The sequence below is a fragment of the Xiphophorus maculatus genome, chromosome 20 (assembly GCF_002775205.1).
Source record: "Xiphophorus maculatus strain JP 163 A chromosome 20, X_maculatus-5.0-male, whole genome shotgun sequence".
Taxonomy (NCBI): domain Eukaryota; kingdom Metazoa; phylum Chordata; class Actinopteri; order Cyprinodontiformes; family Poeciliidae; genus Xiphophorus; species Xiphophorus maculatus.
The window spans coordinates 8,030,882-8,050,057 of record NC_036462.1 but is presented as its reverse complement, the minus strand read 5'-3'; the positions used below and the strand labels follow the sequence as shown (position 1 = coordinate 8,050,057).

At 34.4% G+C, this 19,176-nt stretch overlaps 1 protein-coding gene across 1 annotated transcript; it reads left to right on the top strand.

Moving 5' to 3' along the window:
• The first annotated feature begins 65 nt into the window (after nucleotides 1-65).
• Nucleotides 66-11,555, top strand: LOC102228545 (immunoglobulin-like and fibronectin type III domain-containing protein 1). The gene is made up of 24 exons (XM_023325008.1): nucleotides 66-716; nucleotides 2,369-2,436; nucleotides 2,633-2,755; nucleotides 2,838-2,974; nucleotides 3,061-3,160; nucleotides 3,228-3,269; nucleotides 3,346-3,391; nucleotides 3,813-3,996; nucleotides 4,102-4,215; nucleotides 4,332-4,494; nucleotides 4,628-4,900; nucleotides 5,820-6,305; nucleotides 6,394-6,518; nucleotides 6,602-6,743; nucleotides 6,888-7,181; nucleotides 7,272-7,568; nucleotides 7,661-7,840; nucleotides 7,934-8,062; nucleotides 8,138-8,446; nucleotides 8,525-8,610; nucleotides 9,145-9,337; nucleotides 9,545-9,841; nucleotides 10,747-11,073; nucleotides 11,161-11,555. The coding sequence occupies exons 2-24, from the start codon at nucleotides 2,385-2,387 to the stop codon at nucleotides 11,163-11,165; spliced, it is 4,104 nt and encodes a 1,367-aa protein (XP_023180776.1). The 5' UTR covers nucleotides 66-716; nucleotides 2,369-2,384; the 3' UTR covers nucleotides 11,166-11,555.
• Nucleotides 11,556-19,176: the final 7,621 nt, after the last annotated feature.

Sequence of the window (19,176 nt, the reverse complement as noted above, 5' to 3'; positions counted from 1 at the left end):
TGTCTACCATTCTCATGTTGTGACTGTTCATGTTTTTGAATTGTTGAACATCCCTTTGTGGTGTCATGGAAGAAGGAAAGGTTAACAGCCTGAACAACTAAAAACATGAATAATTTCTGGATGCAAGTCCTGAATGCAAGTTGAAGCTACAAAAACATGCTCTGGTTTATTTGCTTTTCATAAAAGAAATTATAGCTGAGGTTTTATAATAGTCTTTCAGCAACTTAACTATATTTCAATACTGATATTTCTTAACATCAAAATCCAATCAGGTGTTGGAGCAAAAATAAATAAAACCCCTTACCTCTTAAGAAATGTAGGAAAAGCATGATAGAGGCTTCATGTGTTTTCTACCCATGAGAATGAAAAACTACCCATGAGGACTACCTTTTTGCACTGTCCTATGGCATCCTGAAGCTATCCTAAAGCTATGATTCGCAGTTTTGAGACATAAGGATTGCAGGTATTCTATGCTGTTGTTTCTCAGATGTCACCCTTTCTGAACCTGCAGCCTATAGCGCTTTATGGTAAGGTGGCATATGCAAGTAAACCTATCTCCATGTACCACTGTAAAAAAGCAGTGGGTTGGGTTGCTCTCAGGATGGAGTGCCTTTATGGCCTCTTAAAAGACAGAACCCACACTCAGGAATCCACTGGACCTTGGCTGGCACCAGACTGCAGAGGAAAGCAGCTAACGTAAAAAGTCTTTTAAAAAAGTAAGTACATTTATGGGAAGATCTGTTATTTGTAGCAGGTGATTGGATTTCTACATCAAACCAGATGTGATCTGTGTACTTCTAAAGCTTTTTGTGCATGTTTTCATAAATTAACTTCATGGTTAAAGTTAAAAAAAAAAATCAGCACAGTCCATCAATTTGCAAGAATGTCTCTAAGGTTCTACTATGAAATTTCAATAATGCTCCGATAGCTGTGTACTTATGTTACTTTTTAGGAGATTCAGAATAGTTCAGGTATGCCAAGTGATGAATAATGACAATATCATTTTCTGATTTCATATTACTGTAAAACAAAAATGGCGCTGCATATTATAAATGTACTTCACAATCAGAATAACTACAGTACAGACCAAAAGTTTGGACACACGTTCTCATTGAATTCAATGAGAAAGTGTGTCCAAACTTTTGGTCTGTACTGTATATGCTCATGACAAAATCCTCTTCCCACTTTCCTCCAGACGGTGAAATTAAAAGACTGTAAAAAATAGGTAAAAATATATGTTCTGTTTCAAGAGGGGCTCTGAAATTTAAGAAAGAGACCTGACATTCATAAATCACTGCACTCATAACATCAGTGGAAAAAGTTTCTTTTTCCTTTATATGCATCTACACAATAGCCCAGTATGTGGACTGCTACAGTTTTAACATATTTAACATATTTTAACAGTGATATGAGAACTCTGCTTGATTCTTTCAATCTAACTTTGTGTCTTTGAATTGTTATTGTGCATACTGACTTAGCAAGATGTTCCTTTTGGGCTGGAGAACAAAATGAAAAAGTAAATAAGGCCATAGCAAAGCTGTTTGAATAAGAAAAACATAATCTACATCAAACTAATATCCTTAAGTTACATGATTAAATACTTTATACCTTATCCAGTTATGAATTTGTCAGTATGATGTCATGATTTAAAGATTTTTCAAATTGATATAAGTATTCTAATAAATGTGATAAATGTTACAGAAATCAGACAATATAGTTTAACATATACGTATTTCAGTGACTTATTCTGATGCCTAATGGCCAATATAAAAAATTGGCAATGCAAAAATAGAAATATCTATAATAAAAATGAACTTTTAAAGTAGACAAAATAATAGGCTATTTCTTTTCAATTCAGAAACTAAGTTTAAAAAAAACCAAAACTTTCCTCTTACTATGTAAGTCTGTTGATAGATTCTTGAACAGTAAAATAAAGACTCCGTAAGTGAACTACAGGCCATCATGGCCTGAAAATAAACACTATTTATTTTCACATAATAATGTACATCTTATATTTTATATATTTTAATCTATTGCCTATTTAATCTATACTATTGACTATTGATACCAACACTCCCACCAACACTGCATTTTCTAAAAACACATCCAACCATAAACCTCCAGTTTCCACAATGATAAGTGATACCCAGAACATATTTAGACCATCTGGAGCACATAAATAATTTTAAAGACAGTGACCATTTTCAGAACTCACTGAAATTGAGTAATGTGGTATGTACAGAGCAAATAACCCAGACATTCACTCAAGATAATTGAGACAAATTGCTATACAAATACCACTCAGGGAAACCACAAAACAACATATTAAGTGATTCAAGAGTACATTGTGATTATTCTGCATTAACAGAGAAGTTGGTGTGAAGATGTTTAAGATTCGCAAAGCAAAGGAAGAGCAACTAACTGCTCCGGGGCAGGGTAAGTCAAAAAACAAGTGGATTTTTTAAAATATATTCAACTAAATTACATGTTTAAAACCTTGATTAAATCAATAATAGGACAGTTCAGACTACAGTTCTTTAACAGAATGGACATTATCAATGCTATCCTGAATCTCCTTCCTTTATCAAACTGTACAGATTATTTCTTTTTTTTAATTATTATTTAATGGCAGTGAAAATTAAAAAGAAGTCACAGGTGCCTGGAGTTATGATCACTCAGTATGTGGAAGTATTACCAGATGGCATGAGCACCCCTGATTTCACTCGGAAACCTATCGCGCTCACAATTCAAGAAGGTAAAATTTGCTTAGTTTCCTTGTCTTTGATTGTGACATAATCTACTATGCAAGTTTTAAATTCTTTCTACTATGTTTGTAGGAAAAATGGCCTTTTTCAGAGCAATAGTTACTGGTAATCCAACACCAGTTGTGACTTGGATGAGAAACAATGGGGAAATAGATGAGGAGAGATACAAGTTTACATTTGATTCCATTTCTGGTGAACATCAGCTACAGGTATTTGCCATTTTCATTGTTTAAAGGATGACAAACTGTACAATTTTCTTTTTCAAAAAACAGAGAAACTTTGTGTTTCTTGATAGATGCCTGATGTATGTGCAGATCAAGCGGATACCTACAAATGTTATGCCAGGAATGAGTTTGGAAAAGCAGTTGTTACCGTTACTCTCAATGTCATTGAAGGTAAGATGCTACCTATTTTTTCTCAAAGACAGAAAATTATAATGCGACTCAAATTTTCTTAATTTAGTTGGCTACAAGAAGAGTAAAGCGATGAAAGAATCCAGAACAGGTATTCAGACCACTTTTCTGAAAATAGGTTCCTTTTTTAACAAAAATAAGTATAACTCAGCTGCTTGTTGTTTTAGCAATTCGAGAGTTACCAGAAGACTTCAAAAGGAACTTGAGAAGCACGTAAGTGGAAAACAAATTTCTAACTATATATTTTGTCCTTCAGTCCGTGTTTTGTTTTTCAAAACTAACCAACGTCTCATGTGTTTACTATTTGTTTATTAACAATGGAAGCAATTGTTCCCTCTCATTAAATGCTCATCCAGGAGGAATGACTGCTGCAAGTCCCTGACTTGATGCAATCTGCTGGATTTCCTTAGATAGAAAACTAAACTTTTTAACCAATTTGAATAATCAACTGAACTTGAGTGCACTATTTTGTAACTATGTTCAATTTGAAATGCAGGTACTTCAATGGGCATCTGTCTGAAAGACTTGACTGAATTGACTTTTACTGTAAAGAACCTTGGGATATTGTGTTGTGACTTGGTGCTATTTAAATAAACTGAATCGAATTGAAATGTTTGTTTGCTCCCCTTTTGAGGGCGGACTTAGAGTCGAGGGAAGAGAAACAGCTAGAAATCGATGAACACTTTTGGGAACTGTTGTTGAGTGCAGACAAGAGAGAATATGAGAACATCTGTGCACAATATGGGGTCACTGATTTTCGCTGGATGCTCAAGAAGCTAAACGAGAAGAAGTTGGAGAGAGAGCAGCAGCAGGAAAAGGTTGGTTTTCACACAATCTGTAGAAAACACATATGCAACTCAAGCTCAAGAAAAATATTTTTGTATAAATGTCAATATATTTTTCCTTCATTTAAATGAGTTTAGGTTGTTGAAAAACTCTGTAACCTCAACCCCATTGAACTGAAACCTAATGGTGCAGCAGAGTTGGAACTTGAGATGTCACTGAAAGACCCCAACAGCAAAATGTTCCTATTCAAGGTGAATGTTCTTTTAATACAAAATTTTAGTAGAAAGTAGAAAAATGAAAATTTCTGAACGTAACAATTGTGTTTTTTTATATCAATTCAACTTTCCTCTCCATCTTGTTACAACAGGATGGAGTTATGATTCCTTTTGATGCTGACGCAGAGATAAAACATGGACTTAAAAGAGTAGGAAAGAAGTTTGTGTTCAGTATAAATGGAGTTAATCCTGAGGATGCAGGATTATATCAACTGGAAATTGATGGAGTCAAGATATTCTCAACTGAATTACAAAGTAAGAGGATAAACAACTGAATATTTATTTCTTAAGGCTTTTGTTCAATTATTAAATTATTTCTACAAATATTGGATTTTTCCCATGTCAAACATATATATATATATATACTTTTTTTTTTTGCTTTGTCTAGTTCCAGATGTGGACTTTTTGGTTAAAATTCAAGATGTGAAAGCGGAGGAAAGAGAGGATGCTGTGTTCCAGTGTGTGCTTTCACGTCCAATGAAAAAAATCAGTTGGATGGGGAAAAACAACCCAGTGGAGCAAGGAGATAAATATGATGTTACCGTATCGGACGACATGCTGATTCACACTTTAGTGGTGAAAGATTGCCTGCTACTGGACAAAGGAATCTATTCAGCTGTGGCTGGACTTAAATCCTGCAGTGCCTGGCTCATAGTAGAGGGTATGGACAAATTATGTTCAATGGTGCATTGGAAGTTTTAAGCAGGTTTATCTTGTTCAAGTTTATAACATTAAAATCTACACTTTCCATCATATATAAGTGCAAATAGTCAGTAATAAGTTATTGCAAATTAACTAATGTTCTGTGATAAGACAAGGATTGTCAAAAATAAAAATTGTTTCAAAATTATAATAATATCAAATTAAACAATTAAACTCGGAGTCAGCGTTTCCGAGTCTGAAGCCATGAGTCTCAACAGGAAACCAGTGGATCATTCCCTCTTGGCCAGGGGTCAGTCTATTTGGCTTAACTGTGAAGCATGAAAGATTGAAGATTGAACTGTGCCTGTTTTTATATGATGTAGTCAGTGCTCTGGTCTGTTAGGGTAGAGAAAAAACAAAAACTTCAACATTATTTTTAATTTATTCTGTTTTGTGTTCCAATTCTCACCTATGGTCATGGGATAATGTTTATAATTGGAGAACAAAATTCCAAACACATATGCCTGAAATGAGCCTGCTCTATACAATGACTGGTTTTAGCCTTGGAGATACAATAAAAAGTTTCATCATTCCATCAAGTTGAGGTATCCTAAAATAAGCTGGAGTCCTAGATAAGCAGAAGACGATGGAGGATATCTTCTTCTAGTTGATTAACGGTATTTATTTTTGTTAGAACAGGTCTCCACAAACATGATTATCATATCTGATGTTTACTCCCATCTGCACAACTTGGTCAGGCCACTTTATAAACATCCATAGTTGGAGTAGAGTCTCCTCGAAAATTATTCATCACTTCATTTTGGTTTGATTGTTAGAAAAGTTAATACTTCAGTAAAATTCTATGTTTAGCAGTACACTAAGCTTCCTAGTGAGTCGATACAGCAAACATTTTCCTTCCACTTTTTGTTCTTTAATAGGTAACAAGGATGAAAGTATGGTTGGAAAAAAGAAAGCTCGCAAGACAACTTGTGCAGGAGGTGGTGGAGACGATGTTCTCAAAGTTGCTCGGGAGCAGCAGGCGAAGTTACAAAAAGAACAAGATGAGCTGATTGCAAAAGCAAGGGAAAAGGCAGAGGAAGAGGAGGCAGCAGCAGCAGCAGCGGCAGTGGTGGCAGTGGCGGCAGCTGAAGAACAAAAACCTGTAGAAATCCCAGAGGTAGATGCCACACCTAAAACTGAACCTCAACCAAAGAAACAAGCAAATGTAAAGCCAGAGACAGAACCAGAAGTGGTAGCAGATTCTAAACCAATAGTTGCAGAAGAAAAAGTGAGGGAAGGAAAAACAGAAAAACCTGCACTAGGTCCTGCAAAAGAGAAGGAGGTTGTTGTTGAAGAGAAAGAATTTGTTCAAGAGAAAAGACAAAGACTGAGAACAGGCCCACTTGTCCCTGAAGCTGTAACTGGTGAGGTGCATTAAGAAGTTATATTTATTCTGAGTTTTGCTGGCCATATTGTATACCATGTCCAAAGGTTATGATGTATTTATTTCAGATCCAGGAGTTTATTTCACTGCTGGACTCTCAGATGTAACTGCAGTTATAGGTAATGATGCAGAACTGCCATGTAAGCTAAGCAGCAAGGACTGTGATGCAACCTGGTACAAAGATGGAAAAGAGGTAAAGATTATTTAAACTCATTAAGGAATAACTTCACCTTCATCATCTGTGATGCTAGAAGATTTACATTGCATCAATTTCAGATAACAGCAACAGAGGACATTAATATTATTAAAGAGGGGACTTATCGGAAACTAGTTATTAAAAACTGTAAAGAAGAGGATGCTGGAAAATATAAATGTGAAGCTGATGGGCGTAAGACGGAAGCTATGTTGAATGTTGAAGGTAATATAATCTCTCTGAAGTCATCCACACTACTTAAGCTATGTTGAAGGCTTGTTCAACTAAGATGGCACAGTTAAAAATTAAAGCATAGCTCAGTGAATTTTGTTAGAACATGATTATAAACACTGTTTTTCCCTGACATAGATCCTCCAAGAATCAGTCTTGATGACCTTACTGAGTTTATGAAACCTGTAATAATCAAAGCTGGAAAAGAGGCATCCTTTAAGCTAACATTTGTTGGACGTGAACCAATGAAAATCCAATGGTACAATGATGGAGAAGAGCTGATGGAGGAGAGCAATATTAAGATTGACAAGTCTTCCTCCCATAGCCGCCTATTGCTAACCAAGTGCCAACGCAGAACAACTGGAGAAATTAAGATCAAAATTAAAAATGAATGTGGAACGACTGAGGCCATCACAAAACTCATTGTCCTAGGTAAGGTTTGCCACCACATTCTAAAAAAAATATGTTGTAAACACTTCACAGTACAAATATCAGATCCACATGGTCAATTTCTTAATACAGCTAAGCCAACACCACCACAAAGCCCTGTGGATGTCATTGAAAGTTCTTCATCTTGCATTGAGTTCAAATGGAGGCCTCCCAAAGATAGTGGTGGTTGCCCTGTCACCAACTACATTATGGAGCGCCAGCAAATTGGACGAAACAGCTGGCAAAAGTTGGGTAAGATTGGTCCGGAGCCCAAATACAGGGACACAGATGTAGATCATGGCAGAAAATACTGCTACCACATCAGGGCTGAAACCGAACAAGGCATTAGTGACATGATAGAGACTGATGACGTCCAGGCTGGAACAAAAGGTGAGTTTTCTCAAGATTGAAAATACACTGTGGTTGGGCGAAAACATTTACATTTGTGGCACGCTTTGTTGCACACTTTATGATTTCTTTAGCGTACCCTGGACCTCCATCAACACCAAGAATTGTCAGTGCTTTCAAGGACTGTATAAATCTTGCTTGGACTGCACCGGTAAATACGGAAGGAGCAAACATTTTGGGTTACAATGTGGAGAAACGCAAGAATGGGAGTAATCTGTGGGGCATGGTCAACCCACCAGATGAGCCCATCAAAGGTCAAGCTGTTCTAATATTACTAATTTTGTTTGTACAAGTCTTAAAAAGGAAATCAATTCCATTTAACACATAAAAGTATTTCATCTCAACAGCAAAACAATATGCAGTAAAGGATGTTGTTGAAGGTATAGAGTACGAGTTCAGAGTGTCATCTATCAATATGTCTGGAGTTGGAGATCCAAGTCAACCCTCAGAATTTGTGATTGCCAGAGATCCAAAAAGTAAGTAATAGCTTTTAAGATTTCTGAGATCACAAACATCTCAATGTGTAACTGTGAAACTAATTACACCTACAGAACCTCCTGGTAAAGTTACTGACCTGAAGGTGACAGACTCTACCTACACCACCTTATCGCTGAGCTGGACCAAACCAGCAGAAGAAGAAGGTGTTCAAGATGAGGCTAAGGGATACTTTGTGGAATTACGACCAGCTGAAAACCCTGAATGGGGCCGGTGTAACACCAGCCCCATTGTTATGACCACATTCACTATTGTGGGTCTTAAGTCAATGGCAATGTACTGGGTAAGAGTTATGGCCACCAATGAAGGTGGAGACGGTGAGCCTCAAGAGTTAAACAACTACATCATTGCAATGCCGCCACCAGGTGAATCACTGAAAATTACAAAACAGCTTTAAAATTTTACAGACAATCAGTGTCTAAAATATTTTCTCATCTTCACAGTTAGACCACATTTCACTGACAAAAAATTGAAGAACTTTATGGTTGTGAGGGCAGGGAACTCGGTTCGAATCAATTTCAACTTTAAGGTACTGTTTCCTTGATTAAATGAACATCAATCTAGTATATTGTTAAAATCAAAAACCTATTTATTATTCAGTGTCTTATGTGATTCTCCTAATACCAGTGCTAAGACAAAACAAAACATCTTCACTATTTATACTGAACTTAACAAGTAACAACTTTTCTAACCCATAAAGATGGTCTGCTGGCTAACATTAATGCAAAATTATTGCATTGGGAGTAAATTTCATAATATATGTTGCACACTGCAATATTAATAGTTTTTTAGTAACAAAATATGTTTCAACACATTTTTCTTTACAACAAACAATGGTGTACAGTATTGCAAATAAACAACAGATAATAACAATTATTAATAGCTAACAATAGTCAATGACATGGATGCATTCTCTTCTCATTTACATGCTTATGCTTGAGTGAAAGAGTTCTTTCAACACTGGAACCTGATCTAAGATGAAGTGGTTTATTACAGCATTGCTTTGATACTTTACAAAAATACAAAATCCCATCCTTAACTGCATTTCCTGCTTTTTTGACAGGCTTCTCCAATGCCAGTGATCACATGGCTCAAAGATGGCTTGCCTCTACCCAAATATGTAACAGTGAGCAACACAGACACATCATCACAGCTAATGATACCCTCATCGGAGCGCCATGACACTGGAATCTATACAATTGTTGTGAAGAACCTTGTTGGTCAGGAGACTTCCAGCGTTGAAATAAGAGTCACAGGTACAGAGAAAAGCTGAGATATCAATCAAGTCGATGTTTAAATGAAAAGAAACTTAAAGAAATTATTCAGAAATTTTTTTTTCCTTTGTCTTTTTATAAAATGATAATTTCTGTGATCAGAAATAACGTCTAGTGTTGAGTATTAGCCATTTTTCAAGTTGCTCTACTTTAGAGTAAATATCAGAATAATTTCTTACCTGTCTATAGATGATCCTAAGCCACCAGGCCCTGTAGAACTTGAGGAAAATGTGTCGGGAACAGTTACCATTTCATGGACTGCATCTCCAGATGAGAAGAAAGATGACAGACTGCACTATGTGGTCGACAAGCACGATTCTGTTAAACACACTTGGCATACTGTGGCTGACCATCTTTTCAACAACAGGTTCACTGCTGTCAATATTATGCCCCGAAGGCAGTACAAGTTCAGGATCTATGCCAAGAATGACATGGGGCTTTCTGCAGCGTCTGAGTCACCAATCTGGGAAGTAAACAAAAAGAAAGGCAAGTTTTAATTGCTTTGAAGCAAATCTGTGCATTAAGAACTGATTTGTTAAAAGTAAAATCTTTTTAATGAACTATGTAGAAACTAAGTCAAAAATAAAGAGGAAATAAGGCATTTTCAAATCTTTGACATATTGTCTGATACATGCAGTTTTCATTAGTAAACAAATTTTTATGTCAGTATAAAATATTTGGATTGATCTGTGTCAATCTGCCACGTCTTAGTGCAAAAGCTTGTTAACATTAATGTAAATTACATTATTTGATGCAATTGTGCATGAAAACTTTATGAATGACCACATTAGGTACTTAAGGTAAAAATAAATATGGATGCAGTATTGTTTGTAAAATGTAGATCTTCACATTACAAATACATAAAATGTCACATAAAAATAATTAAAAAAATCTAAATCTTTGTTACAATTTGGCACTTAAAAAGAGGTATTTTATTAATATGAAGAGGCTCTTATTTGATTTCTATTCTTCTTGTACCGCTTTAGAGCCAACAATAGACTGGATGAATTACTGTTTACTCATCAAGTAAAGTTGTGTCCTCTTTATGGTCACATGGATATTGACCTGCCTTACATGTTGAAATTCACAAGGAATCATTTCATAGTAAAATCATATCTGAAGGACAACATCTGGATAATTTCTGGTTAAGTAACATGCTGTAATAACTGTGCTTTGCTACATAAGTGACCGTTCATCAGCAATGCAGAGAAATTCAGCACTGCAAATTAGCATGTCCTTTCCCTTACAAAATAATGCATTTAAAATTGTAAAAATAATTCATTTTAGCACAGATTCTTAATGCTATTTTCACAACCAGATAAGTAAAAATAATTCAGTTGTTAAACAGACAGTCATTATGTGCTATAACAATTTTTCTTATGTTTTTTCAGAGAAATTCTCTTTGAAACTTCAAGATTCCAAGAGCTGCAGCTTTGAGACAGCTCCATCATTTTCTGTTCCTCTAAAAATGCACCAAAGTCCTCAAAGATATGAGTGCTACATGAGTTGTGCTGTGACAGGGAACCCCAGACCCCATGTTACCTGGTACAAAAATAACATCAGCCTCAACACCAACACTAACTACTACATCACCAACACCTGTGGAGTCTGCTCCATGCTAATACTCAACGTTGGGCCCAAAGACAGTGGGGATTACACTGTTGTTGCAGAAAATTCTCTGGGGAGAGTAGAGTGCTCAACAAAACTTGACGTGAAGGGTAAAAAATCTAAATATAAAATGTTACACATCAAATTTAACACCAATGAAAAACATAAATCATTGTTCTCTTCTTTTACTCCATTAGATTAGCATGCTGGAGCAGTTCTGACCTTCTGTAGAGCCCCGCTGCATCAAAATCAATGGAGAAAATTCATCAGCTTGAAGTCTGTCAACATTGTTGATTCTATTTGAAGTGTGGAACAATGTAATATAATTAAATCAAGTCTGATAAAATAAAACTGTAGCATTGAAAAACAAAGATTAAAATCACATAAAACTAGTAGCGTTAAATTCAAGAAATTCTACTTGGAGTGGACCTGAAGACAAAGACAAAAGAATATTTGACAATCAAACTCACCAATATGTAATGATATTAGAAACATAAACTGCCATCTGGCAACAGTCTAAGCTTTTCAGCAAGCCAAAAATACTGTGTTTAAAAATATAGAATTATAAAGGTGAAAGGTAAAGGTAATTTTATTTATATAGCACATTTTCAGCAACAAGGCAATACAAAGTGCTTTACAGGAATTAAAAGGAAATACAAACAAAATAACAAACCAAAGGAAAGAGCAAAAGAAGAAAAAGCTAAAAATGTTGATCCAAAGATACTCTTATTCAGGGTTGGTAGATAAGTATAAGTAAGTATCCTCTGTTCTAAGTCCTTTTCTGGTTTATGCAGACCAGGAGTTTAAAATGTAGTTGCTAAGGTAATTTTTCTTGGTTCCAAGTTCTAATACCTGTTCTGGGTTGCTAAATAAGTGTAAGTAAGTAAGTAAGTAAGTATCCTCTGGAATTCTGGGTTGCTAGATAAGTATAAGTATTCTCTGGACTTTCTAAGTGCGCTCTAAATTTGTAAAAGTAATGAGTACTTCACAGTTTCTAAGTAATAATAAAAACTAAATGTTCCCCTTCTGGAAGAATTTTTTTGGGATTCTAACTTTGTTCTAATTCATTTTCTGGGTTGCAATAATAGGATAATCTGCATTTAAATAGTGAGTGTCTAAAGTATAAGCTAAAGAATGACTAATAAACTAGAGTTTCTGCTTACTATCTTTGTTTTTGATGTGTTTTAGCATTCTGTGAAATGTGTTTTTCTTCAGTTAAAATGTTTTGAACTTTTGTGAAATAAGTAAAATTTTAAGTATATGATCCTTTATTACCAGCACTTTTACTCATGTTAGCTTTTTTCCCAATATTTTCATCAGCCAGAATATAGAACATTTGAGCTCAATGACCTCTTGAAGTAAAACATATAAAAGGTGAAAATATGAAGTCACACACATACATTGTCTTCTGATGCCTGGGAGCAGCTGTAGTTCCCTTTGTTGCATAGCTTGAAATATTCCCCACCAACTGAGCATCATTCAATTATGTTGAATGGTTGTTCAAAGTTCAGACAAACCTATCTCCTGAAGACTTTTGAAATAGAAAAACATCTCTGATCAGTGTGAACAAAAGTGTATTTCTCCAAAATCAATGTTCAGAATATTTTCTTCAAATATTCCAAATGTTTTAATTATACGAAGATTATACTTTATTTTAATTTAAAATATGATCTTATAAGTGATCATCTTTCTCATAAATACAATTCATACTTTGGTTTATAAAAAATATACAAGTCAAAAATATTTTGAAAATTATATACACCTCTTTGAATAATAAACCTCCATTTGATTTACAGTAATTAAAAAGCTCCTTTGAATGATTATTCTGGTATTTGACAATTTTATTTTTCATCTTAAACTCCAAATCTTTGAGGTTGGAAAGCCTCACTTATCTGTAGCTCTCTCCCCCGTTTCTCTATGGAGTTTAATTTAGTTTAATTAAATAAAATTTGCAAATTGTGTTGCCTCAAGGTGCTACACATACTGCAGATACAATTTATGTACAAACATACACAATCAACTTAATCCAATTGTATAGACAATTTTAATTCGATGCTGACTAATTAAATCATAGTTATACTGTATTGCGGTTAAATTCATTTGGTACAAGGTTTTCAATCTATGGAGACCCAGTTAATTGCATTGAGTCATGGATTTTGCAGCAATCTTTTCTCTTCAGCAAAGATGTTCCAAAACAGGATGTTCACATTTCTAAATGTTTTAAAACTCCATCAATTCTTAAACTGAGAACAGATGGAGTGCAAAGGAATGTCTCCCTTTTTTCAGCAAAACTAAGCAGCGCACGAACCACTTTTCTATGATACAAACCAGGGGTTTGAGAAGACAGACAAAAAACAAAGGCTCACTGGTTTGAAATACGTTTCTATATGAAATGAACGGAACAATCCAAAACTAAAAGATTACTTCAAATCCAAATCCTGTTAGAATCTCCATGGCTAATCTAGCCTACTTGTATTAACGCTGACATTTGACAAAATAAACCATGCAATTAAATGTGTATGTACTCCCAGAGATTTTCCTACAAATATAATTTCAACAACGTGACTCATATTTGCCTTTTATGAGAAAGCCCTCTGCTAATTAAAAAAACAATAATTGGAAAAGTTTAATTAAAATTTGCACATGCTTCATTGTACTATTGCTTCATGCCTCAAAGTTAAAAAAATTTTAAATTAGGTCCCCACAGCCTAGATTGTCTCCCACAGCTCTGTGAGTGTGAATCAATATTTAAAAATGAAAAAAAAGAGTTAGAAAGTGGACTGTTTAAAGTTGACTGTTATTAAAAACCTGGTGATTTACTGCATTTAAACCTATTTCTCAGTAAAGCTTTTGAAGAGAAAAAAGGTTGGTATAAATTAGAATTAAAATTTCTAAAATTATGTTGAAATTTTAAACAACATAACAACAATAACAATACAAACATATTCATCTAGTCATTGTTGTCATATTATTTGCGTACTTAGCTGTAAACCTTTACGTGACAGAACATTTATTTGATATAATTGAGAAAGTTATAAGCCAAAAAAAGAAAAAAGTTCAGTGATGATAAAGTTACTGTCTAATAACTTACGGCAACTCTTCAAATTTGCCATAAGTAAAACAAAAAACAAAAAAGTTAGTAAAAGTGAACTGTTCATAGAAAGAAAGGCTACATGGCAAAGACGAATGAAAGTAAACAAAACTGCCAATATAAATTTTCTGCAAATCCTTTTAAAAGTGCTAAGAATATACCAGGAGCAAGGATACAATTGTGATAAAAGAGCAGTTCTTGTGAAGGTATTGCAGAGCAATATCTGTTAAAACAAAACCAGTGGGTGGGAAATGGCTACCTGGAGAAATCTAATGAAAATTATGATAATTTCAAAACAAATGAATACACAGCTATATTTCAATTGTGTGCTGTCAAGTTCTTAGTTTTAAAAGAAAATAAGCTTGTCTGAAAGCAGTGGGAGTGGTCGTATAAGAGGGCAAAGAAAATAAGTACTTTCCCTTAAAGGATGTTTCAAGTCATTTAATGACAAAATCTCTTAAAGCAACAAACAATATTTCCCTTGGTTTACTTTACTACAGAAAGCACAAATCTGTGTTCAGTGATTTACTTTATGTTGCATAAACATAATTATATATATATATATATATATATATATATTAAAGTTAGATTAAACAGTAAAAATTTGAAAAGTAGATAGAGAAAAATGATTTTTAATAATTTAACACGGCCATATTTAATTTTCAAAATAAAATAAAATTCATTAGATTTTTACAATCTAGAAAACTGCCGTTTTCTTTGGATTTCATTGGCTTTGTGCTGTTAAGAAATTTTGATTTGTGATGAAAATATAAAAGTCAATCCGCTTTCTTGGCAAACATAAGGACTGGCAATGTGGGACTTTGTCAGAGAGCGTACGGTTTTCCTGTAAGGATTTAATGGCTTTCAGACCAGACAACTCTCAGATATCAGACAAGGAAAAAAGATCTGTGGAGGAGGATCACAGAAGAGCCAAGTATAATACAGCATTCATCCAACTATCAGCTAAACCCTTTTATAGATATGCTAAATATTGAGAGATGGATACTCTTTTGTTTTATGTTTTATCAAAACATAAAACAAAAAGTTTAAAATAGCTGAAAACGAGAAAATGATGGCATGTGATTTGCTATTGATATTTATCCCCATAATAACAACCAAATTGAAAGTGCACATGCATGGTCATAAACACTAGATTGAGTTTTAATGTGTACATGTCTCAGTTTTCTAAATTTTACTTCCAGGCACAATTCATTAAAATTTAACTTTATTTTTAAAGTCAATTAATGCCTTAAAGATATAAGATAAATTTAAATTCCAATGCTATGCATTGTATTTGAGCAACACTAATCATACTTTAATTTGTACTTTCTGTTACAATTAGTTATCAAATAATACAATATTTTATAGTGAATCTTTGGACTAATTCCTACTTCTTTTTGCACAACCAAAATCCAGATAATTGCTTCTGTTGCAGTAATTATTCTTTTTCTGCATTTTTCCAGTCCCCAATGATCTACTACACAATATTTTAACCTAATATTACAAATTATGCAGAAATCACAACTTTAACTTCTCCTGCTCTAATCAGCCTCAGCTTTAAAGATACCGATAAGCTTGTGTAAATTGCCTTTAGCTGTGCCTTGCATTAAATAATTTCAGCTTGGTTTGAGTATCGGTGAGGATATGGACTCCTGCTGGGAGCAGCATTGGTCACAGAAGCAGCTGGTTGCCTTAAGATCAGCAGCCAGCAACAACCACATAAAGCTATTTAGGATTAAAAAATAAACATTACACAACCCTTTCACATCAATGGCAATGTAGACTTTCAACAAAATCAAATCCAAGTAGTCAAAACAAATGTTCAATGATTAAATTATCTTAAAGTTCAGGTTTCAAAATGCTTCCGAATTTAATATATTTAGCTTTTCACTACCAGTATTACAAGTGAAGGCAGGAAAATCTATATTTAAACATATATATATATTCACACTTAAACCTATTAGGAATGCAGTACATATGAACTTCATAGAACAAAAAATGAGAACATAAGTTGTTGTATTAGAAAAAAAATAAACACTGAGAATTGAAGCTGAAGTATCAATTATGTAAATGTCTTGCCTCAAAATGTCAGAAGATGTGAACAGAAAGGTTAAAATTCATTGCACACCATGTTTCATGTCATGTTGTCAACTGTGATTTACAAGCATATTAAGATACTTAGGGTGAGAGGTTCAGAGTTTTACACAGCATGTGACCTATCATGTGACTGGTTAACTCATCTTTTCGCAACCCCATACTGTTGAAACCCTAGAATATTGCATGTCTGCAGGATGGTGGTAACACTGAGCAACGACAGTATGAGGAACTACAGGCTGTAGAGGAAAACAAATTGTGACACAAATTACTATTAATCTCCCACTTGTCATCTTAACAGCAAAATAAAATTTTACTTAAAGATGTTACTAAAATGTGAATTTCTAAGTTGTGTATTGTGTATTTATACTTAAAGATCATTTTGAACTAAAGTAACAGTTTCATCCATATTAATTTCATCAACTTCACAAGCATTTTCTATGTCTGTAAAGCTGGTTAGAAACCAGGGATTGGATTCTGAAGACTTCCACCTCAGATTTTCTTAAAGTTCCAGCAAGTACTGGAAAACTTTGTTGTCAAGCAAAAATGAAGATTTATTTACTGGAGGCCATGACCCCCAGTTGGACAAAGGTAGATTATGAAATGTGCATTCTCTCCAGCCATGGTTAATTTGCTCTGTCTAAAAATATCCCTTATTTTTTCTCCTCCTTTTAAAAGTCCACATTGGAGTTAAAAAGTTAATGATAACATGGAGTAAAAATAATGGATATTTCTTAAGCATAGAGAAACCAGGCCAAATATGATCCCAAAACCAATAAGAATAATTGTGAGGCAAGTAATGGGGACCATCGAATCACAGCAATTCTATACAGCAATGTTCTGATGCACAAAGGATAGAGGATAAAAATACTTCAGTCACTAGGACTAAGAAAGAAAGAAATAGTAGAGGAAGGTGTTTGATTACAAGAAGGTCATATGGTCAATCATCAATCAGTGGGTCTTCTGCTTAATTTGGTCAATTATCAGTTTGCTTTGGTTGTTACTCCCACTAAATGTAATTAAACATACACAAAAGATTTCTTCTTAAACCATGAAAATCTGTTACATTTCATTTGATGCTCCAAGTGAAAAATTAAGATGCAACATTAACCACAAAAAGATTTATGGCATCACATGAAGGACTATCTGCCCAGTGATCTACGTGTTGACATTTCTAAAATCAGGTTGAAATGTCACAACTCATTTGGAGTGCAAGAAACTTTTAACTACAAGGGTAGGTTCTTTTTTGCCACCACAAGCTTTGTTGTCAGTATTTGTTGTACATCTTAACAATTTCCCCCCCTCCCTATACACTACCACCTATTGTATTTTTCAATGCATCTTAAATCCCTTAAGAACCTGCATCAGATTCCTAGTTTAATATGCTTTGTACAATTTCAAACATTCCTTTTACTTAAGCAATGTTCAAAAAATAGTAACCTCCCCACCTACCATTGATCAGTAATCATAATCTGTATGAGAAAACTCAGTCTGGTATCCTCCACTTCCACATTATAGAAACAGTGATGTTAAATCACTAATGACCACCTGCAGTAGCACTTGTGGTATGATTTTATGATGGTGTTGGACAACTCATTTATCAGCCGTCTTGAAATTTAAATTAATGATAATACAATATTAGACACAGATTTCTCAGATATATCCTAGTCCAGAACAAGTAGCAAATGTACAAACTCTAAAATAAGTTTGATGATACCTCCTTGGCGGGCATTTCATGGTAAGGATGATCCAGAAAAGGCAAAGATCTTGACCACAAGATAGTGGAAGTAATAAAAACAATGGGAACATATGTAAAAGAAATCTTTGAAAGTGTAAAGTTCTCTCAAGCAGAATTAATAAATTCTCATGTTTAAAGTACACATTGGTCTTGGATTTATACATTCACATGCCAACATGCCTGTAAACCTTAAAATGATTATATCTACTTCATTCTAAGACAACAATTCTAATTTTTTATAATTATTGTATAGGCAAACACTCCATTCATTCTACAAACTAAGATGAGTATTCTGTTGATATTCCAACATCCAGCACAAGCAGACTAGTAATGTCTGACCTGTTTCACAAACAGCTAAGCCAGGAGAAGAAAGTTTATATGTAATTTCAGACTTTTTGACAAGCAAAATGTCTGCCGGGACTATATCTGAGAGATTACCTCATTTTCTCCACCAGGTCAGGGGTAACATTTCTGTTAATCTGCACAAATGTCATCAGGGATCCTTCTCAGCTGTATCACCTTCTTTAACAAGCTTGGGGTTATTTCTCATAGTCTGAAAATTTCATGCGTATTTAACCTATGACAATATAAACTGAAAAAAAATCTCGGCACACAGTGTCCAGAGTAACCCAAACTCAATGATTAACTGTCTTTTTATAATGCAACAGCAGGTTCAGTGTGACCAATAAAATGCCACAGGCCTGCTGTGAGATTCCAGCTGATGCATACGGATAATTATTGGAACAGGGGATCCGTTAATACCAACAAAATTGGATCATTTTACTAAGTAAAATGTATCATGTTGATCTTAATAGACCAATGAAGTCCATACTTGAGTGGTCACATTACTAAAAGGGTATGATGGTGCCAATGAAAAGCTTGTGGATGGTGTTGTATGTTGCATGAGGGAAAACTAAAACACACATGTAATGGAGATTTATATGTCAGATCCTGTGTGGTACTGTGATGTCCGTTACAAATGTAGTGCTAATAGTGATGCATAGCAATTTATCATAGTTTTACATTCCTGATATTAATATATATTGCTGACATTTTCTTTTATGATCTTAATATAAATGACTTGATATATCTAGTATCAGTTTGAATGAACAGTTAGAAAGATTGTTCAGTGCCAACTGGAGAGTGATCGCTTTCCTAGAGATATCATTTCGTGCTGTGGTAAAATAGGATTTACAAAGTGTCCATGTAAGGAGTTATTAAGCATACCAAACTTTAATCACCAAACAAAAAGGGGAGCCACAGCTGTAATATCGCCTAGCGAGAGGAGCA

Excerpts from the sequence above, each read along its gene's own strand:
- LOC102228545 (XM_023325008.1), top strand. The coding sequence starts at position 2,385 with ATGTTTAAGATTCGCAAAGCAAAGGAAGAGCAACTAACTGCTCCGGGG. Across the intron at positions 4,901-5,819 it reads TGCCTGGCTCATAGTAGAGG|GTAACAAGGATGAAAGTATG; the intron begins GTATGGACAAAT and ends GTTCTTTAATAG. Across the intron at positions 7,182-7,271 it reads CACAAAACTCATTGTCCTAG|CTAAGCCAACACCACCACAA; the intron begins GTAAGGTTTGCC and ends TTCTTAATACAG.